Here is a 23,337-nt window from a genome sequence, read left to right as displayed (position 1 = left end):
CTTCTAAAGCCAGTTCTGCTGCTGTGGGGCTTGCTGGGGAGACAGAACCCACGTAACTTCAAAAGCAACACAATTGGGGCTTCCCTGGTGGCGCGGTGGTTGAGAGTCCGCCTGCCGATGCAGGGGACAAAGGTTCGTGCCCCGGTCCGGGAAGATCCCACATGCGGCGGAGCGGCTGGGCCCGTGGGCCATGGCCATGGAGCCTGTGCTTCGCAATGGGAGGGGCCGCAACGGTTAGGGGCCGCAATGGGAGGGGCCGCAACGGTTAGGGGCCGCAACGGTTAGGGGCCGCAACAGTGAGAGGCCGCAACGGGAGGGGCCGCAACGGTTAGAGGCCGCAATGGGAGGGGCCGCAACGGTTAGAGGCCCGCCTACGGCAAAAAAAAAAAAAAAGCAACACAGTCACTTCTTACAAGGCAACCCCATGTAGTGTTGCTGAGGGAGCAGCAGCAAGGACATTGTAAAGATCCCTCCTGGAGACACCTTTTCTTTCCTATATCCCTCAGGCACCAATTTTGGCATCAAATCTGGTCAATTCTTCCTCTCGAGTAATAATACTAAGAGCAGCCACATTTATTGAGGATTTTTCTCTGTGCCTTTCAGGCATGGTTTTAAACATCGGCTTTACATGCATCATCTTATTTAAGCCTCACAGATAAAAGCTATAGAGTGGGTTATGATTAGAGTCACATTACGTCTATGAGAGCAGCGGCTCTGAAAATTAAGTTGGCCAAGATCACCGTGCAGGTAATAGGCAAGAGCTAGGACTTAAACCAAGTCTTTTGGACACAAAACGGACCCTGCCTCTGTTTCCCCCATTACTTTTGCCTCATCCCACATTAGTTCATTATTACCACCCTCTAGACCACTGCAGGAACCTCACACTCCCTGTGACCTATCCTATCAGCTGCTGTCAGATTCTTTTCCCAAAACCCAAGTCCACTACCACACTGGCTCACAGCACCCAGCAAGGTGCACCACAGAAGGCAGTGCTTTCAATAATGCCTGTCAAGTGAATGAAACCTGTGCTCATGCTGCCTTAGCTTCCTTCCCGCTACAGAACTCACTGGCCTGCCAGTCAGGGTCCTCCAGCTCTCGCTCCCCAACCCTGGCAGACTTACTCCATGAATACACACTTCATGGGTCCACCGTGAACCATGGTCTCTTCCACTCCATGGACATGCCGTTTCCTCTGCCTGGACTACTCTTTCCCCAGCTCCCCCATGGCCCCCCACCCCTGCCACATACACACACACATCCTGCCCTCAACACCCTTTCTAGGTTAATGAATGGACAGACGATTCCCCCCTAATGTAAGCCATCACTGTCTTCTTAGTGAGCCAAGCCCAGGACACCACATCTCCCTTGCAGCTTCAGATCAGGGCAGGATTTATGGAATACCCACCAGGTACTAGAGTACACTCTGCCGAGCTGTATAGTCACCTGTCTGCCTCATCTAATCTAAGCTAATCTTTTCTTCTATCCAGGAATAGGCCTTTGTCTCAAGTCCCAGCTAAACAAAACCTTTCCATCTGTATTTACCAGGATGGGCTTCTCTTTAGAGAGTACCAAATGCAAAACTGGGTATTCAATTTTGGTTGGAAACAGGATGTAAATGTGGAAAACTCCCCAATGATAGCATGAAAAGAAGGAGCCCAGGTTCCAGGGCCATCCCTTCTTCTTCTGCTTCTGCACTGGGACTGTGCACTCAAAACTTCTCTCATGAAAGAACAGAACTGTGGGATATTACCTTCTGTGAAGACGTTAATCCACAGAGGACTCATCCTGAAGTCATCTGCTTTGGTTGATGTATTTAGTTAAGCTAATACATATAAATCCATCTCTTTCTCTCTCTCTCTCTCTCTCTCTCTCTCTCTCTCTCTCTCTCTCTCTCTCTCTCGCATCTTCAATTATCAAGACATCTGCCTCTGTTTTGGTGCTTATGAAATGCAGTGGCCCCAAAGTTCACAGCAGCACTATTTACAAAAGCCAAGACCTGGAAGCAACCTAAATGTCCATCGACAGATGAATGGATAAAGAAGATGCAGTACATATATACAATGGAATGTTACTCAGCTATAAAAAAGAATGAAACAATGCCACTTGCAGCAACATGGACGGACCTAAAGATTATACTAAGTGACGTAAGCCAGACAGAGAAAGACAAATATCATATGCTATCACTTATACGTGTGCTCTAAAAAAGAAAAAAGATACAAATGAACTTATTTACAAAACAGAAATAGACCCACAGACATAGAAAACAAACTTATGGTTACCTAAGGGGAAAGGGGAGGGGAGGGATAAATTACGAGGATGCGATTAACAGATGCACACTACTATGCATAAAATAAATAACCAACAAGGACCTACTGTATAGCACAGGGAATTATACTCAATACTTTGTAATAACCTATAAGGGAAAAGAATATATATATGTATAACTGAATCACTGTGATGTACACCTGAAACCAACAGGACATTGTAAATCAACTATACTTTAATTTTTAAAAAAAGTCACATGCCAAGGGGAAAAAAACCCACAAAAAAACATGATTGTCTCATAGTGTCCTTTATGTTGCAAAGTACCTCATGAGCACTTTGAGGCTATTACGAAACCTAGCAACTGGGTGAAAGAATATGAATAATGGGATGGTGAAAGAAAGCCAACACACCAAGACATCACCTGCTAAGTTCAGTACTATATTCTCTAAGCAACCCGACAATTTTTTCTGAAAGGGGTAGTGCTGGTCTGTTTCTGGGAATTTCTCCCTTGATGAAGGTCAAGGGACAAGCAAGGCTAACACCCTCAGATTACATTAGGATTTAAATTCTAGACTAATCATGATGTTGGAGGTGAAAACCCTAGAATGCATTGGAAGCAGGATGTCTTTTAACCTGATCATATGAGTGAAGACCTTTAAAGGTACTGTTTTCCCTTGTGAGACAAGTGTGAGGAAGCCTTCATATGAAATCTAGAGGGAGAAAAATAAAACGACATACGGAAAGAGATTACAGGATTAATTACATGATCTGCCTTAGAATGACACAGGAGACTTCACAATCTTTTTAAAGAAGTCACTGTAAATTTGCATCAAACAACTGAATTCTATGCTTTTTACATAAAAAAAACAAAGAAGCCAAGACTAAAAACACTAGTAGGTGTTTATTTATTCAATTATATTTACATCAAGTCCAAAAGGAAACAAAAAGATATTTATTGAGAATAGTGAATTTGTATTCAACATGAATAAATACACTCAGTTTGTTTTCTAATTCTGTCCTTTGGATTTCCAAATTTAGTCTTTTTTTTTTTGGCGGTACGCGGGCCTCTCGCTGTTGTGGCCTCTCCCGTTACGGAGCACAGGCTCCGGAGGCGCAGGCTCAGCGGCCATGGCTCACAGGCCTAACCACTCCACGGTATGTGGGATCTTCTCGGACTGCGGCACGAACCCGTGTCCCCTGCATCAGCAGGCGGACTCTCAACCACTGTGCCACCAGGGAAGCCCCAAATTTAGTCTTTTAAGCAGCGACATAAACAGGAAGCAGTACTTGCTCAGGACTCTCTTCTGTGACAGTAGGGTGATTTACTTCATTGAATCGAAATTTAAACTAACAAAAAATTGAAAACTACACTTCAGACTCTTTCAATTGCTTAATCTGAGACAAATAAAAGTAAAAAAATTCTATGTAAATATATATTAAGAAAATCTGTAAACTGCCCATAATATAAACAGGTGCTGAAGTTCACTAAATACATTTTCTCTCTCTCTGTCTCTCTCTCTCTCCCTCTTAGACACACACACACACGCACACACAAATAATCTGCTTATAAACAATGGCTGGCCAGCTAAGGAAGATGATAAAGATTACTACAAATTTTATAATATTTAGTAGCCAATGATAATATTCAAATCTTTGTAGTTTAAAGAACAAGCTTAAGCTAGATCTAACATTACATCAATAAAAATTTAGACTGTCAAACCCTAGGAGCAGACAATTCCCACAGACCATTTGAATTTTCATAATCCCACTCCGGAAAACACATACCCCGAAGACTTCCGAGTACAGATGAGCCACAGTGGTAAGGCCAGATAGTATGCACACGAAACAACAGCTCGATGCCATGAAAGTTCCCTCCTGGCTTCACACTCAAACTCTTAGACCTGAAGCAAACAAGCTACCCAGGTAACAGGTATGGTCTGCCCTGGCCTTGCCCTAAGCAGTGTCGAAATTGCATTTTGAGGTGGGTGGAGGAGAGTTAAATTGGTAACTTTAAATGGCCATGAGAGGTCATTATTAACTTCTCGTTTGATGACAGAGAAGTTGCATTTTTACCCTAACTTTTACCTTTGGTATGAACTTGAGAATGATTCAATACTCTAACCAAAAAACAAGACAAAACAAAACAAAAAAGGAGGGGAGGAAAGATAAAGAATTGGAAAAACAACATGGCAACACAGTTTGATTTCATTTTCTTATCATCACATTCCTGACAACCTATTGAACTTATTTTTCTTAACTTCTGGCTAAATACTTTCTGTTTCTGTGCAATTCAATCACTTTGACTCTCATACTTTAATATATGGAATATATTCTGCACTGATCGTGTTGTCATTAACAAACAATATTGTGTGTGGGCCCGTGAGTATGTTTGGAGACATATTGCATCTTGTCCCGCCATTGGCACTTACCCTCAGGGAAAACATTCGGCTGCACCATGTGAAGAAAGATGTGCACAATTTGAAAGAAGATGCCAGTGGGTCCAGCTTCATAAGAATCTTTGGTCTCATAGTTCGTTGGAGGAAATTCAAATTCCAAACCATCAGGAATGTATGTGGATGATGGCGGTGGCCCCTCTGACATGGTGTCCCCATAAAGCCCCAGCAGCAGCAGGAAGCCAAGGAGAAGGGCCATAGCTAGCAAGATGCCCCAAACATGAGGTGGAACTGGAGGCCTCCCTCTTCAGGGGTTCTGGAAGCCTTGGGGAAGGCAGGAGTGTGTTTCTGTGCAGAAGAGGCGTGGCGAGGACTGAGTCTGCGGAATCCTTGGTTTTCTGGCTGGGTTGGCATGCGGTGAAGGGTGGCAGAGAACCTTCTCGGCTTGTGGGGGGGACGGTCAGTCGATCAAAGCACCATCCCTGGCAGGGAGAGAAGGGGCGGGGTCACTAATGCCTGCAGCCTGCCTGCACTGGCAGCTCCCCTGGAGGAGAGGCTGCAAGGCTTTAGTGCAAGCCCTCAGCCTAATCCGCTGCGGAGGAAGCAAACACAGAGCCTGCTTCAGAGCACAGGGGCAGGAAAGCTGGAAGCTTCCATGCTAGGGGCCAGACCCAGAAATACCAGCTAGTGTAAGGAGTGTGTGGTCTTGGAAACTGATATTCATTAAGCACTTACCACATTCCAGACATGTTCTACATGCTTTACAGGTAGGACCTTGGTTAAGGCATTATCCCATTTTACAGAAGAGGAAACTGACTCAGAATTTCAGCAACTTGCCCGAGGCCATGGTTGATTCATGGTGGGGTAGAATTCAAACCCAGTAGTTTGCTTTCAAAGCCCAAGTGTGGACTCTCCCAACTCCAAGACACTCTCCCTACAGAGCCCTCCCTCTCAGTCAGAGAAGCAGAGGCTCCCAGCAGTAGATGAGATGCTGATTTTTCCTCCAGTTTTGGGTTTTTCTCCCCATCTCTGGAGATATGTCTTACTCCACCTTTTATTTTATTAATGTGCTCACTGATCTCATTTCATCCCATCTTCACTCACCCCCAGCCCAAACTAGACAAGCATGGCCTCAAGGGCAGGGAACAAACTCTTTAAGGCCCGGTGACACTGGTTTCTGTCTAACACGCTCATCAGGTAGCCCTGATGGAAATCCCTGTCCCAAGTCACCCCCTGGATGACTCGGGGTCCAGGCGAGGAGAGGCAGAGCAGAGGGAGATTCCCGCCCACCCCGGGGAAAGCGAGAAAGATCAGGAACCTAAAATCGGCTACCAGCCCAGTGTCTAGTGAGGGCAGCGTGGACCTGTCCTCCTCGAGTTTCTCTCCCCAGAACTGAACACAAGGCAGGCATATAGTTGGCTACCAGTAAGAGCTACTGAATATAAAACCGAATAAGCCAAAACAGCTGCTTTGCTTGTACCACTGCAACAGGCTAGATGAATCAAAAACAACTGGGATACTCTGCTTGCCCATTCTTTTCTGGGGTCAGGAACACCCTGATTTTCTTTCCTACATCAGATTCACACTCAGGAACTTTCAAAATAAAGACAGGGTGCTCCTGAAACACACACTGCAAGATGAAGGAGAGGGACTACCAAGAAAGTGACACACTGAACAAAAGGCTAGAGGACCCGCTCCCTATATTCCACCAAGTTGAAGAAAGCTCCACACAAGAGGTAGGATTTAATGAGCTATTTGAATGAAGACATTCATTCATACCGGGTCCCCTTAGATACTGCCTCATCTTCTAAGCCTCATAACCACTCCTATTACTTCTGCACAGGCCTGCCAATGGAATGACCCTTGACTCTCCCATTATCAAATCATGGGCTGCTCAGATCCCCAGGGACACCTAGTGCCAACCTCATGGGACCCCTAGCTTCCAGGTCCATCTCACCCACAGACACAGACACACCAGGACACTGGTGACTGTTTCCAAAGGGCAATCCCTGCCAGGCATGGCTGCTGCCAACAACCTGTCCTCAGGCTCTGAAGTGCTCTAGCCTTTCACTGGTTCTACCAGGAATCAGCACCCTGCTCAGACTTCAAATCGTTTCCAGAGAGAACAAATAAGAAGAAGGAAACAAAGCAAGTCGGCTTTTGCAAGACCCCTCTCTGAAGCCTGCAGGGCTGCACAGGGCAGGAGGAAGATGCGAAAGGAGAGGGGGGGTGTGGTTATTCAGGTAGGATAGGACCGTGCTGCTTCAGGCAGGCAGGTGGGCATGCACACACACATCACACACACCATGCATGCACTCACAATGACACACAACTCACAGAGACGAAACACAACACCAGGAAGGTACACTCCACACACTGACACACATAGGCACACACCACATTCACACCTTATCTTGTTATCTGCTAAAGGGCAGGCAGGAGCACAGCAGCTGATGGATTAGAGGCTCAGCTGCTAAGAAAGGCTGACTTCCTGGTAATGCCACCAAGCCTCAGCTGGGGACAGAGAGAAACACAGCGGGAGGGAAATGGCAGAAGGCCCCCGGGCAGAGCTATGAATAAACAGACTTCCAGACATCCTCAGTGAAGAAGCAGGGGAAAAGAAATCCCAACAGAAATGCAAAGATGGGGTGTTCCACTGAGTTCGGGCAGCACCTGAGCATCACGTGTATCTTGCTCCAGAGGGTAGTTCCCTCTTAAAAGTTTACACCACTTTTAGGAACATCTCACTACTTATGAAACACTAGACAATGGATAAAAGGCAAGGCAAGGGCCTCCCTGGTGGCGCAGTGGTTGAGAGTCCGCCTGTCGATGCAGGGGACATGGGTTCGTGCCCCGGTCTGGGAGGATCCCTCATGCCGCGGAGCGGCTGGGCCCGTGAGCCATGGCCACTGAGCCTGCACGTCCGGAGCCTGTGCTCCACAGCGGGAGAGGCCACAACAGTGAGAGGCCCGTGTACAGCAAAAACAAAACAAAACAAAAAAAAGTCAAGGCAAAAAGGAAGAGGTTTTCATCTCAGTTTGAATCGTTGTTCCGAAAAAGAAGGTCTGGGTACTTCCCTGGGAAAGCACGCTAGGTAGCGAGAGCCACTGAGAGCAGCTCAGGAAACTGCCAGCAGAAAACCCAAGACGGCTCCCGACCCAACAGCCGCATCAGCGTAAAACGGAGTCTGTGTTTAAAATGAAATTATAGGACCTCGTTTCTGGAGATGGGGCCCATTAATCTGCATTTTTAACATGTTCCCCTGGTGACAGATTCTTAGACAACTAAGGTTCGAGAGCCAGCACTCTTCCTGAGTTCCCTCCTGGCTAATCCATGCCAATTTCCAAAGACACCTCCATCTTCCCAAACACAACGGCAGAACAACAGACGTGAGGCAAAAGCACCCCAAACGCCCTTCTTGTATCACATTGAACTGATCTAGCCCAACAGCTTGGTGGAGTCTCTGACTTCCTCATCTTCTCCATACCCTTGGAGTCTGGCGCACAGCAGGCACTCAATAAGGATGGCTGACATCAAATTGTGGCAGGTAGAGAGAAGACTGACACAAAATGGTCATGTTGACCTATTTCAGAAGTGGTCAAGCACCTCTTTATGAGCAGTCTACAGCCCACGGGAGGGAGGTGTTGGATTGCTTGTAGCTGTTTCCTCCAACACAGGGAGCAGACTGTCTCCTCACTGGATTCATCCATTGCGGAACAACTGGTCTACCACTATGGGGGGCCATACTTTCAGCTGCAATCCTCAACTTAGCAGGCTTTGGAAATCGCTCCCTTGGGGCCTCTCCCCTCAAACAGGCACTAGACTAATCACTAAGGTAGATTCACCATTTTCTGGTTTATGGCATGAAGATTCCTGGATTCCATCCAAATACACTGAGTTCAAACTGGGAAAGGGACCCAAGAACACGAATTTTAAGCAAATACCTCACAGGACTCTGAGCCTGGGGTCCAGAGATCGGCATTTCCATGAACACTGGTTTAAAAGCAAATACGATGACCATCCAGCTTCATTTCTTCTCTACTTTCTCTTTTTGATAGAATTTTTTTTAATTGCAATTCCTACATGCACTTATTATATAAGTCTTAATAAGAGAGCATTCAATTTGCTGCTGGCATACAAAGAAAGCTACTTTAAAGCATAAAAGCTATACACAACGTTTCTTATCTGGTTTCAGATCCTTTAGCTTTAGCTTTCTCCCCAAATAAATCACATAGAATGAAGGGAGAGCTGAGGCAAAGAGAGAAAGAGGTGTATTATTGAAAATTCATACTAATATTCAGGCAAAGCTCATCAATGCCAACAACCTTTAGGCAAAGCTCATCAATGCCAGTATCGCATAATACAAAGAGACTTGGCATATAATAAAACAACGACCACCATACAATAATAACCACCTTAATGGCTTTTCCAATAATAAAATTTAAGCTAAATCAGAGAGAAGGACTTTTTAAAAATAATTTAAAAAGAATGCACAGGGCTTCGTTTAGAAAGAATACCTGGTGCTTTCACGGTAGGTGTGGATTCTCTCACACTAAGTTACCAGCAAATGGTGAGCTGCCTTTTTAACACTACTTTAATAATAAACACAGGAGCAACTGAGAGAATCCCAACAGTAACAGAGAGTAGTATGTAACCAGTTGTGCAAAAATAACAATTTCCCACTAAATATAACATGACATGAAAACAAATTTAAAACACTGTAAGCTTAAATGTCCCATTAGCAAGGGTAAAATTTTGAGGAGAAATGCGAGATAGTAAAATACAGACTTGTGCAAGCTGCTCTTAAGATAAGCAATTAAGTCTTGGTTTTTAAACAAGCAGAAAGTAATGATTTTTCTTTTCTTGTTACCAGATTTCAAGTTCTTCTATCAGCATTTTTCCTCTGACCAGCAATTACAATAAAATAACGTTAAATAAAGAGGAACTTCACTTGTTTTTTAAAAGCATTTATAGAAATCAAGTCAGAGAGAGAAAATATTTTTCAAAGGTTAACTTCAGAATGATCTCTCTTCTGTGGTAACTGCAGACGATGCACATCTGAGCTCTTCCAAATACCAAAAATGCCGTCACAAAAATAAAGAATTAAAAAATAGGGCAGACTTTGGGAGACTACAACAATGCAGTCAACACTGAGACAGGTTCCCCAGAGAAAAGCCTGCTTCAGTGTGCCCCTGCAGAGCAAGTTGCTGGCTAAGGAGTTTCAGGAGAGGGTGAGGGAGGAGCTCATCACAGCCCATTAAGAACTCTGACCCCTCCTCCCTCACACTCAGCAACTACAAGTAAGAATACTGGCTGATCTTGGTAGGGCTCAGTGGGTATCTAGTGTAAATGGTTGAGCCTCGGGAAGACCCAATGTAAGACTGGGTGGCAAATTGGTGTTGGTACTGAGCAGGGGCCACGCTGGCACAAGTGAGGAGACTGGGCCCAACACTGACAGGGACCTGGTGCACCAGAGTGCTAGGGTAGGTGGTATATGCTGCAGCATGCCTTGAAGAGCCCTGCGGGGAGAAGAGATGAGCAATGGAGCTGGTGGAGCCCAATGCAGCAGCAGAAGTGGGGGCAGCATACATATACAGGTGAGGCTGGCTTGGCAGGTGAGCAGGGGCTGGGGCCCAGTGTGGGTGCCCGATCAAATGTAGTGGGCTGCCATGCTGGAAGGCATAATGGGCTTGGGAGAGTGGGGTCACAAACGCCTGCTGCCTGCGGGGGGCAGGGTTGCTGCTTCTCTCCTGCGAGGTTGGAGCTGACAATGACTGCTGGTTCTGGCTAAGGTTGAGTGGCTGTGCTGCGCCGGTCCCCCCACGCTGAGCTCGATATCCTGTGGGGGTGATACAGCATCCAGATGACTGCCCGCTCACTGAAGCCACTGGCTTGGTCTTACTGCTCAGGAGACCTGAGGCCTGGGTTGCTACAGTGCAGTCACCAAGCTGAGTTTTCAGTGGAGGTACAATGATGGTGCGGGTGCCAGTGCCATCCCCCACGACTCTGCCGGGACCCTCCGGAAGGGGTCCACTATTGCCCCGGAGAGCACTCAGGGTATCAGTAGAATATGGGCTGCTCAAGGAAGAATCAGAGTCTGGAGAATCATTGACAGTGACATAACTGATGACATTAGACCTTGCCTTCAGGCCAGAGCTATTGGGCTTATATTTGTTGTCCTCTTCCTCATCAGTGTCACTGCGGATAGTGATGACACTCACACGAGGGCTGGGAGTATCTGGAATGATGATTGGCTGATGCTGATCTTGTACAGGGACTAGGGAATTATAAGAAGATGTGGTACGGAGGGGGCTGCTCCCAACCAGAGAATAGACTTGAGAAGGCAGAACATCCAGAGAGGACTTAGAAGACACTGGAGCAGACTGCTTATTCTTCTTTGAAGGGAGGAAACTGGATTCTTGTTGTCTGACAACATGGGCAACGCCAACATTAAGGGGCTGAGCAGTGGCCAACGTTACATGGTTAGTCAGCAAGGATGGCTGCTGCATAATAGTGCTGTACTGGTTGCCATCAGAGTGGGCATTCCTCCAGTCTGTGAGCTGCTGGCCACTGCCCATGGCCTCTGGAATCACTGCAGTGGGCCGGACTGAGTTGTGTAGAGCTACCCCAGGCAACTGTTGCCAACTTGAAGGCAGGAGAATTTGTTGGGTTCCTCCGGGCCAAGCCTGCAGTACAGCGGCAGTCTGTTCAACCAGCGCCGGCCGGCTTGCTGCGCAGCTCAGAGTAAAGGGCACCGCATACTGCGGTGTGATGGTGGCTACTTGAGGGTGGAGACTTGCTACCATTAGTGGTGTACAGCTTCCCTGTGGAAGAACTCCCGACTGTCTCTGTAGTGGCTGAGCAGCTGGTGCCTGGGGTACAATGGGCACAGCATTATCCATCCTCACAGGGAATCCAGAATGCTTTGTTGTTGCTTGTAGTCCAGTTTGAAAAGCAGGTGGACATACTATAAATGTTTGTTGGAATGGATCTGTCTGAGTGCAAATATGGGTGGTTCCAGGCTGCAAGCAAACACCCTGCTGGGCAACTCCAGGAACTGGTGCTGCAGATGATGGGTACAAAGCCGACTGGTACTTTAGCAGTGAGACATCTGAATTAGCCAGAGAAAGAGTAGCAGCTGCTGCAGTAGAACTGGAAGCTAGAACACTGGCCTGATTGTGCACGGTATTAAGTTGGTTGCTGAAGCTCATGGTTAGATTTGTGCTTGTATTTGGGGCAACATGCGTGGTGAAGGGACTCTTGATCTGACTCACTGTATCATACATGTGAACCCTCCGTTTGCAGATCTCCATGTTCTGAAAACAAGACTTAACATGATTGCTATGTGGAAAATCCAGAAGGTGAGTCATTGTCACAAACTGATGGTTAAGAGTTTTCAGAGGAGTAATTCTCTTATCCGCATCAATTGTTAGCAGTTTTTTTAACAGATCAATGTATTCTCTTCGATCCGCCTTCTCTGCCAACATATCTGTTCCCTCTAAGTCTGTGGACATGTTCACCTGAGCCATATCATCTAAACAATTAAAAATGTACTTTCGAGCTTCTTTTGATCTGATCCCAGTCTCCAATTCATGTTCTTCAGGTGTCTTAAGCCTCCACAGTGGGTACCCCAAAGTAGGATCTCTGTTGAAAAACCTGGTTGTTTTGGTTCCGGCACTGAGAAGATATTCAGCTGGCAGGCCTTGTGTTTGTGAAATGTAACGAATCTGATCATATTCTGAAGCACCAGGATAAAGAGGCCACCCCAGGAACAGCTCAGCTATCACACAGCCCAATGACCACATGTCAATAGCTTCACAAAATGGTAATCCAAGAATAATTTCAGGGGCTCTGTAGTAACGTGACTGTAAGTAGGCTGAGCACACAGCTTTGGAAACGTGACTAGCAGAACCAAAGTCAATGACCTTCACTCGGTAGGGTTGGCGCACTGGATCGACCAGCATTATGTTTTCAGGCTTAAGGTCAGTGTGAATTAGACCAAGGCTCTTGAGCTTCATCAGGGCTGTGGCCACCTGCTGCAAGATGGGTCTGATGTACTTGAGTGGCAGTGGGCTAAACTTGTTCTGCTTTAGAAAATCATATAAGTTCTGCTCCAGCATCTCAAACACAAGGCAGGTATGATTCTTATGCTGAAAGCACTCATAAGAGCGGACAAAATGATACTCATCGGCATTTTCACTGCTTAGGCGGGAAAGGATGCTCACTTCAATCTGTCCTTGCCTGGCATAGGAGGGGTGGTTCTTCAAGATTTTAATAGCCACAATTTCCTTGGTGCTCCGCTTCCAGCACTTAGCCACCTGTCCAAATGTTCCCCGGCCTAAGAACTCCAAGACTTCATAGCTGTTTGTCATAGAGCAAAGGATCTCATGCTGGACCAGCTGGTAATCCCCTTCTCCACTGGAACTGCTACTCTTCGTGGTCACCGTGGTGGTCGTGGCAGAAGCACCCACCACAGTCCTGTTTTGCAGCACGAGAGGGGGATGTTCTTCTATGATTTGCACGCTACCGTTGCTGTCAAATTCCTCACTTTTTCTTTTCAATCCACATTTCTGATGTGGCTCAAGCAAAGAAACGTTGCTTCTGTGAGTCAGGGTCTGGCTGCTTTGGAAGGCTGATGTAGCAGCAGAGCTATCAGCAGCTGTGACAACAATATGCTCCACTACAAGAGCTGGGAGGAGGAGGCCCTGGTCGTAAGCAGGGATGTTGAAGTTTGCTACCTGGTGAGAAGAGCTGGTTTGCCCTTGTGTGGCTGGGAGGGTTTTGCTGTGGGTATAGTATTTGTCGTTGCTGCTCTGTCCAGAAACATCCCAACCAGAAGCCTCTATTTTCAGTTTCTTTGCACTGCAGAAGGCACTCGACGACACTGATGGGGGGGAAAACACCTCCAGCTGTGATGTCATACCGCCGGTGTGTCTGGTTCTCAGCCGCCAGCTGGGGCTGCAGTGAGAAGGCGGAGGAGGAGACGAGATCCGGGGCCCTGCCGCTGGGTCATCATATCCCCCGCGCGAGCCGGCCCGGGCCCCGGCCCCCGCCCACCGGAGCCTACCCGTGCCCGTCTCACGGGGGGAGCGCCCCCAGCCTCCCTCCAGCTCCGCTGCTCGGCCTCTCGCCGCCGCCGCCGCCTCAGCACCGCGCACTCCCGCCTCAGTCTCTCGCTGCCGTCCGGGGCCACCGCCGGGCCCCCTCTTGAAGCAATGTTTGAAGGAATTTCTTTTCAAAGGATCTGTGTAGGTGCTATCTAGGGTTTTGCGGGGTGGGAGGGCAGATGGGAACTGCCCAACTTCTGAGCCCACCTTTGTGAGTTCTGGGAGTGGCAGCCCTGCCTCCCATTGTGAGGTCAGCTGAGGTGCCCAAACCGAGCCCAGGCTCAGCCAATCAGATGCTTACTCCTGGGCTTGTGCATGAGACACACTGAGGCAGAGGCACTTTCCACTTCATCCTAGCAACGATGTCAAATCAACATGCCAGCAGCCACAGCCAGAGTCTAATGGTGGCAGCCGCGGCCATACACCCATCAGGGGTCCTGTTGCATGTCCTGAGTCCCACTCCTCCGGGCTCCCAAGCCTGGCTAGCCAGCCTTTCTGTCACTTCGCTAAGCCACCCAGTATCCAGTCCAGTTTTTTTTTTTTTTTTTTTTTTTGGCTAAAATTACCCAGAATTGGCTTCTGTCATTTTTAACAATGCATCCTGACCTTGATCAAATCTCAGAGCGAACTCTTGTCCCTGCAAAACTGATTTTCTTCATATTTTAAACAGTCCCGACGAAACAATATTTGGTTTAAAGTTTTATTATTTTCAACCTATCCTTTGATGCACTTTGCTTCACCTTACTAGATACACAGAAATAGTCCAGCGTGGAACTCATAAGGAAGTTCATTAAAAAATCATGGGATACATTAAGAAAACAAAACTAAACTAAAGGGAGCTGCTGCAGCGACCAGAGTCCTGGCTTTCAAGACTGGGGAGTCTCTAGCCCCGCTGATGAGCTCTGTGACAGCAGTTGCTTACAATCCCCACGCTTTCCTTTGTGCTAGTCTGTAAAATGGTGTTTTAAATAGTGTGGGAGGGTTGGAAATAGAATAGGGACAACGCCTGGCACACACACACAACTGGCCGTCGATTGAGGGTCTGGACTGCCCCTGCGAACGGCAATATTCTCAACTCCACCGTGGCCGCCAGGCTCACCCTGACAGGCAGAACAGCTTCCAGAACACTGAAGGAGGAAACTCACAAATGAGTGAGAAAAGTAACTTCACACACATTGAATAAGAGGAAGTTGCTGATATTCAAGTCTTTTGAAAATGGCAATTTCATATGGTCCAAGCAACCAAAGAACAGCAGCTGTTTGGGTCTCCAAGTGGGTCTCTGTTGGGGTGGGGGGAGGGGACGTTCAAGGACCTCAATCACACCTGCTTGTGTTAACAAAGATCTGCCGCCTCTCTCAGAAACCCGGGAAAACCTTCCTCCTGCCCGGGCAGGAGCAAGGTCAGCAGCCGCCGCGGGCTGCAGGCGCAACCTCTTGCTACGGAAAGCTGGTGGCGCCGCTTCCCCAGCCTTCCCCTCCAACCCACCGCCAGGCCGGAACCGCTCCTGCCCTCGCTCCCTCCGCGCCAGGAACCTTTCCCCGGCTGCGGGACAAAGGATGGGCGGCAAGGCGGGCGCGGGAAACCAGGAGACTCGAGGAATCCGCCGTCGCCTGGGGGAGGGGGTTGCCGGAGTAACTTGGCTGCAGCGAGAGAGTCGGCGCCGGTTCCCCGCCGAGGCGCGGGTTGGCTTGGACTGGGGTCGCCGTCCTAAGCCGTGTGCCCCAGGGCCCCCTGATCGCATCCCCCGACGCCCTCGGAGAGGGCTTTCGAGGAAACTGACCTCGGGCCCCCGACTCTCCCGCACCGCGAAGCTCCTCCTCTGTCCACGCTTCCCTTTGTTGTCCTGGCCGGCGCCTTACCCAGCGGGGTGCGCCTCCATCACCCCGTTCTCCATCAGGCAATCGCCAAAAGTCCCCGCGCTGTCCACCCAAAGCGGACCAGGGGGATGCATCAAGCCAGGGGTGCGTGCGCGCGCTCCCAGAGGGGCAAAGCGATAAGGCCTCCCGTGGCACCCCCCAGAGCCCCGCTCCTGTGATGGTCGATTGCACCGCGTACTTCTTTTGGCAAACCAGAGGAAGGTGACCCCTTTCCATACCCAGCTGGGGAGGGTCAGTGTCCCGCACCCCTCGTTCCACTCCCCAGGACTCCCTTCACCGCCCAACAGTTCCCAAGCCCCGGACCAACCTCGCCTCGTCCGCCGCCCTCTCAGAGAACGAGCCGGTAGCCTCGGGGTCTGGGTCCCACTCGCGCTCCCACCGCCTGCTCGCGCCCCGGAACCTGGCCGGCCACATCCGCCAGCTCCCCTCCAGTGGGCGGAAAGAAGACCCACCACGCAGCCCGCAAAGTTTGCGTGCCTCTGCGCCCTGCCCGGAACTCTCGCAGGGTCCACCTCGCCAGCCCCGCGGCTCCTCTGGTTCCCCCGACGCTCCCGGGCTCGCACCACCTGCCGCGGCCCGGGGAGAGCGTGCCGAGGGTTGGGAGGAGAAGGGAGCAGAGCAAGCCCCTCCATTCCCCATTCTCCGCCCCCAGCTTTCTGGAAAGGGGTGCACTCAGCCCCCGGCTCGGGGCCGCAGACCCCTTCCTACCTCCGGCGTGAGGACGCGGCTACTCACCGTGCGCCCGGTCCAGCTCCCGGTTAGCCCTCGCCGCCGCTGCCGCCCCCGTCTTTCCTCCCAGCCCTGCTCGGCCGGCCCCCGCTCATGAATGATTTATGAGTCGGCTTCGGGGACCACCGGGATGGCTTCCGGAGAGGCCGCCCCGCTGCCCCGCTGCCCCGCGCGCCGGCCAGACCCCGGGACGGAGCGGGTCCGGAAAGGCGCCTGCCTTGGAGGCGCGCCGGCGAGGCCCAGGGTGCCCTTGGGGACCTGTTGCGGCCTCCCCAGCTCCCGGGCGGGACTTGCGGATGAGGCTGCCGCAATGCACTGCTTCCTGAAATGTACTCACCCGCGGCGGGAGAGCTGAGCGCGCAGCCAGGTGGCGGGTGGGGACTGGCTCGGTACTTTAGAGGTAGCTAATCCTGGAGTTCGGCCCGCGCGCTCCCGGTTGGACCAGCTAAGCAGCTTCGCCACGATACCCCGGGGCACCCACTGGGACCCAGCTGCATCCATTTCCTGGGGCTAGAGCCCCGCTCAACCGAGCACGTCCCTCCCACAGGACCCAGGCCTCCTTGAGGCAGGCTGAGCACTCTACTTGGAACGTCGCTCCTCTTCTAAAAACTTCGCATCTCTCTGGTTCCACCTCAGACCTGCCTTGGTTGACTCCCTCTGCCGCTTTAGACGCTTCTAATGCCAGTTTCCAAGACTTAAAAAAAAAAATTACTCAAATAAAACAAAACCCCAATTATTTGGTTCGTTAGCGTGTACCAATCGTAATGCTAGTGGCTGGAGCTATAAAACCGGCAAAAAGCAGCCCTTGCTCCCATGTACGTACACAGGCATCCACTATAGCTCCAAATACACGGAGCTTTCATTACTCCTTTCATATCGGTCTCTTGGCTGTGCGTTGCCTGCCATCCCCTCAAGCTGAGGGGTGGGGACCTTCTGCCACAAGCAACCACTCCCTCTTCTAACTGTGCTCACCTCACTCCTCACTCACTACTTCCTATCTTGAGTGGACAGTACTCTCTGGTAGGAAAAATAAGACTAATGGAAGAAAAGCACCTTCCGGAAGTTAGCACACAGTAGGTGTTTAATGTTTGTGATATGGATGGATTGATGGATGCCTGGAAGGATGGACAGACTGACAATTGAATGATGGACAGGAAGGTTAACTCAACAGCTCTTTCACTTACCCCAGAATCTAGCATAAAACAGGTGCTCGAAAGGGCATTATTTTTGTTTGATTTAAATTTAAACTGATCTTGAATGTGCATACTTCCTGGATAAATGCTAGTTCAGGAAACTTCTGAAAACTGCACTATAGGCATGCAAAGTTAGATGGTGCCCTGAGACATCTAATCAGGCCTGCTGTTTCTTCGTCTGAAAGTGGTCAGGGCCTCTGCTTGAACACCTCCAGAGGCCCCAGCACTTCTGCTCAAGGGCAGCCCTCTTTGGGTGGGGCCCAGAGGTGAGTTCTTCCCTCCTGAGGGCAGCCAGCTCTGCCCTGCCTCAAATTTTGGCCCTGTCCCTTTTCACCACTGTGACTTTGGCTGCTTAATCTCACTGAGCCTGTTTCCTTGTCTGCCAAGTAAAAATAATTATGCCTCAGGAAGCTCATTTTTACTCCTAATAATAATGATGATGATGGGGCTTCCCTGGTGGCGCAGTGGTTGAGAGTCCGCCTGCAGATGCAGGGGACACGGGTTCGTGCCCCGGTCCGGGAAGATCCCACATGCCGCCAAGCGGCTGGGCCCCGTGACCCATGGCCGCTGAGCCTGTGCTCCGCAACGGAAGAGGTCATAACAGTGAGAGGCCCGCGTACCGCAAAAAAAAAAAAAAAAAAAAAAAACGAAAGAAAGAAAAAATAGAAAATGTAAGAAGAACAACGACATGAAAAAGAACAGTCCAGGATCCTTTGGAAGGCAACAAAGCAGAACCATAAAACTGGGCAAGCACAGCCTGGAAAAGCTGAGTGAAGTTAGAGGAGTCTAGAGATTCACGAGGACAAAAAGCAGAAGGAAACATTCGCATGCATGTCTTTCTGCAAAACATTTCAGAAGCCATTTAATGCTGTCTGAAGGTGCAAAAATGCATAAACCCAAAAAGAGGATTTTAGAGGTACCTAAGTTGTAGTGGTAGAGGGGTAAGGGGTGCGAGGGGGTAAGAAAAGTAAAATTAAGGGAAATTCCCCTTAAATCTCAGGGAAAATCTCCTGGTAAGGAGACCTAGAGATACAAGGAATACTAATGAACATCTTAAGAGTACACTGAAATCAAATTTAAATCAGTAAAATGATTGAAGCAGGGTAATAGGTATCAGGGGTTCTATTTTGTGCTGGTTTGAAATTTTCCATTATAAGAAGGTAAAAAAGAAAGAAAAGAACGTCAGTGGCTGGAATACTGGAAGATGGGAGGTGCAGTGGGCCTGCAGTGAGGGTGTGATGGCTGCGGGGTTGGGGGCCAGGGCTGAGTTGAGTGTGGGGTGGAAGACCAGAGTTAGCAAACCAGGGGCGAACTCTGCCCCCTGTCTCCTCTTGGCTACTTTTCTCACATTGGTTCTTAAGGAAGGAAAATGTCAAACACCTCAAAAGTTCAATAGATAAGGGCCAGCAATGGGGGTAAAGTTACTCTCTCTTGTTGATGGGCCAGACAGGAACACAGATTCTGGAACAGACCAACCTGGGTTTGAATCTGACTCTGGCACACCTAACTCTATGGGTCACCTTGGACATGTTACCCAACTCTCATGCGCCTCAGTTTCCTCACCTGTAAAATGGAATTAACCCTGGTAGTACTGCTGGGTTTTGAGAGCATGAAGGAGGTAAGGCATGTATGGCACCTGCACATCAGAAGGTTCCAGTAAGTGCTTGCTCTGTCCTCCTTACCACACCAGCCCTGACTGTATTTAGGGCAGGACAATGGTCCCTCTTTAGACTCCAGCCTTGCCTCTCCAACCAGCAGGTCTGGGGCTGGCTGGCTGAACTGGATAAAGTGATATCAGAAAGACAGTGGAGCCACAGGTTAGAGAATGGCTCTGACACACCCAGTCTCCACCCCCCACTTCAAGAAGGCAGCTCTTTGGTACAACTGTGCTGGATGGTACACGAGGACCACATCATCGCCACAGCTTGTTGCCTCCACGGGAAAACCATCTGAATGTGTCCTACTGGCCTTCACAGGCACCGAGAAAACAGAACACGTGTCTGAAAGGGAGACCAACTTACTATTTTTCCTTTTGTCATTCTCAAAACTACAGGTTTGTTCCTTCTCTAGAGTTTTCCATCTTAACTCATGGCTCTAAGCAGTCTCCCAAGAGAGAAATTCAACCTTGCCTGTATTAAGTGTTGGTCATTTGTTGAGCTGTCCAACATGCAGCCCTTTTCCAGCTGGGACAAGCTCCCCTTTGTGGTGAGTGGTAGTGGGTTACAGTCCAGCATCTTCCACCACAAATGCCAGGGGCTTATCCTCCCATTCACCTGTCATGCACCCAAGGCATGGCCTTACCCAGGCCCGACCAGCTGGCCACTCCTGCCCGTGACTTTGACTCTGGAGTGTGTGCCGCAGCAAAGACCGTGATGCCAGTTGCCAGAAACCGTGTCCTAACCAGGCTGTGTCCACTGCCTTTGCATCTGATTCTGTTCTCCAGCCTCCTGACAAGACCAGGAGCCATCCAACACCCTTCCGGTATGCTCCTTTCCTAAGCTTAGCCAGAGTTGCTTTCTGCCGATGCCTGAGTAATCAATGCACCACCTTTGGGACTTCCCTGGAGGCGCAGTGGTTAAGAATCCACCTGCCAATGCAGGGGACACGGGTTTGATCCCTGGTCGGGGAAGATCCCACATGCCGTGGAGCAACTAAGCCCGTGTGCCACACAACTGCTGAAGCCCGCGCGCCTAGAGCCCGTGCTCCACAACAAGAGAAGCCACCGCAATGAGAAACCCACGCATTGCAACAAAGAGTGGCCCCCACTCGCCACAACTAGAGAAAGCCCGCCTGCAGCAACCAAGACCCAACGCAGCCAAAAATAAAAATTAATTAATTAATTAAAAATATATACCACCTTCACCCTCCTCCCTCACCTTCACTTCACTTTCTAATCCATGGTCTCCTCTCCAGTCTCTTGGTGGCAGGGCTAATCAGCCTCTCAGCAGGTACTGCTGGGAGTCGCCTTCCTGAGCAAATTACTTGGGGATGGGACTTAGGAAGATGAGTGACAGGAGTTGGGCATGGGCCGGATGGGATCCTGTCTTTATTTAGCATTTTGAGATTTGTTCATCATGGAGTTTGGGGCATCAATGTGGATTTTTTTTAATTGCATTAAAATATCATGTATCTTTACATGCCATCTGCAGCAACATGGGTGAACCTAGGGATTATCATACTAAGTGAAGTAAGTCAGACAGAGAAACACAAATATCATGTGCTATCACTTATATGTGGAATCTAAAAAAAACATGACACAAATGAACTTATTTACAAAACAGAAATAGACCCACAGACATAGAAAACAAACATGGTTACCTAAGGGGCAAGGGGAGGGGAGGGATAAATTCGAGGATGCGATTAACAGATGCACACTACTATGCATAAAACAGATAACCAACTAGGACCTACTGTATAGCACAGGGAATTATACTCAATATTTTGTAATAACCTATAAGGGAAAAGAATATATATATGTATAACTGAATCACTGTGATGTACACCTGAAACCAACAGGACATTGTAAATCAACTATACTTTAATTTTTAAAAAAAGTCACATGCCAAGGGGAAAAAAACCCACAAAAAAACATGATTGTCTCATAGTGTCCTTTATGTTGCAAAGTACCTCATGAGCACTTTGAGGCTATTACGAAACCTAGTAACTGGGTGAAAGAATATGAATAATGGGATGGTGAAAGAAAGCCAACACACCAAGACATCACCTGCTAAGTTCAGTACTATATTCTCTAAGCAACCCGACAATTTTTTCTGAAAGGGGTAGTGCTGGTCTGTTTCTGGGAATTTCTTTCTCCCTTGATGAAGGTCAAGGGACAAGCAAGGCTAACACCCTCAGATTACATTAGGATTTAAATTCTAGACTAATCATGATGTTGGAGGTGAAAACCCTAGAATGCATTGGAAGCAGGATGTCTTTTAACCCGATCATTTGAATGAAGACCTTTAAAGATACTGTTTTCCCTTGTGAAACAAGTGTGAGGAAGCCTTCATATGAAATCTAGAGGGAGAAAAATAAAACGACATACGGAAAGAGATTACAGGATTAATTACATGATCTGCCTTAGAATGACACAGGAGACTTCACAATCTTTTTAAAGAAGTCACTGTAAATTTGTATCAAACAACTGAATTCTATGCTTTTTACATAAAAAAAACAAAGAAGCCAAGACTAAAAACACTAGTAGGTGTTTATTTATTCAATTATATTTACATCAAGTCCAAAAGGAAACAAAAAGATATTTATTGAGAATAGTGAATTTGTATTCAACATGAATAAATACACTCAGTTTGCTTTCTACTTCTGTCCTTTGGATTTCCAAATTTAGTCTTTTTTTTTTTGGCGGTACGCGGGCCTCTCGCTGTTGTGGCCTCTCCCGTTACGGAGCACAGGCTCCGGAGGCGCAGGCTCAGCGGCCATGGCTCACAGGCCTAACCACTCCACGGCATGTGGGATCTTCTCGGACCGGGGCACGAACCCGTGTCCCCTGCATCAGCAGGCGGACTCTCAACCACTGTGCCACCAGGGAAGCCCCAAATTTAGTCTTTTAAGCAGCGACATAAACAGGAAGCAGTACTTGCTCAGGACTCTCTTCTGTGACAGTAGGGTGATTTACTTCATTGAATCGAAATTTAAACTAACAAAAAATTGAAAACTACACTTCAGACTCTTTCAATTGCTTAATCTGAGACAAATAAATGTAAAAATATTCTATGTAAATATATATTAAGAAAATCTGTAAACTGCCCATAATATAAACAGGTGCTGAAGTTCACTAAATACATTTTCTCTCTCTCTCTCTCTCTCTCTCTCTCTCTCTCTCTCACACACACACACACACACACACACAAATAATCTGCTTATAAACAATGGCTGGCCAGCTAAGGAAGATGATAAAGATTACTACAAATTTTATAATATTTAGTAGTCAATGATAATATTCAAATCTTTGTAGTTTAAAGAACAAGCTTAAGCTAGATCTAACATTACATCAATAAAAATTTAGACTGTCAAACCCTAAGAGCAGACAATTCCCACAGACCATTTGAATTTTCATAATCCCACTCCGGAAAACACATACCCCGAAGACTTCCGAGTACAGATGAGCCACAGTGGTAAGGCCAGATAGTATGCACACGAAACAACAGCACGATGCCATGAAAGTTCCCTCCTGGCTTCACACTCAAACTCTTAGACCTGAAGCAAACAAGTTACCCAGGTAACAGGTATGGTCTGCCCAGGCCTTGCCCTAAGCAGTGTCGAAACTGCATTCTGAGGTGGGTGGAGGAGAGTTAAATTGGTAACTTTAAATGGCCATGAGAGGTCATTATTAACTTCTCGTTTGATGACAGAGAAGTTGCATTTTTACCCTAACTTTTACCTTTGGTATGAACTTGAGAATGATTCAATACTCTAACCAAAAAACAAGACAAAACAAAACAAAAAAGGAGGGGAAGAAAGATAAAGAATTGGAAAAACAACATGGCAACACAGTTTGATTTCATTTTCTTATCATCACATTCCTGACAACCTATTGAACTTATTTTTCTTAACTTCTGGCTAAATACTTTCTGTTTCTGTGCAATTCAATCACTTTGACTCTCATACTTTAATATATGGAATATATTCTGCACTGATCGTGTTGTCATTAACAAACAATATTGTGTGTGGGCACGTGAGTATGTTTGGAGACATATTGCATCTTGTCCCGCCATTGGCACTTACCCTCAGGGAAAGCATTCGGCTGCACCATGTG

At 48.1% G+C, this 23,337-nt stretch overlaps 2 protein-coding genes across 2 annotated transcripts in view; both read right to left on the bottom strand.

The window, feature by feature from the left end:
- The window catches only part of PROM1 (prominin 1), a 108,049-nt gene extending 103,132 nt beyond the window's left edge, over positions 1-4,917 (bottom strand). Inside the window, exon 1 of the mRNA XM_060096116.1 lies at positions 4,695-4,917. Within this exon, the coding sequence (XP_059952099.1) occupies positions 4,695-4,917 (223 nt within the window). The remainder of the gene's footprint in view (positions 1-4,694) is intronic.
- Positions 4,918-9,839: 4,922 nt separating this feature from the next.
- Positions 9,840-13,579, bottom strand: LOC132493441 (homeodomain-interacting protein kinase 1-like). Its single transcript, XM_060103964.1, has one exon. The coding sequence runs from the start codon at positions 13,577-13,579 to the stop codon at positions 9,953-9,955; it is 3,627 nt and encodes a 1,208-aa protein (XP_059959947.1). The 3' UTR covers positions 9,840-9,952.
- Positions 13,580-23,337: the final 9,758 nt, after the last annotated feature.

Source organism: Mesoplodon densirostris, chromosome 1, assembly GCF_025265405.1.
Source record: "Mesoplodon densirostris isolate mMesDen1 chromosome 1, mMesDen1 primary haplotype, whole genome shotgun sequence".
Taxonomy (NCBI): domain Eukaryota; kingdom Metazoa; phylum Chordata; class Mammalia; order Artiodactyla; family Ziphiidae; genus Mesoplodon; species Mesoplodon densirostris.
Note: the sequence above shows the minus strand (reverse complement) of the source record. Positions and strands in the feature narration are given on the sequence as shown.

What these genes read in the sequence shown, in the direction of transcription:
- LOC132493441 (XM_060103964.1), bottom strand. Translation starts at nt 13,579, where the DNA reads ATGACATCACAGCTGGAGGTGTTTTCCCCCCCATCAGTGTCGTCGAGT.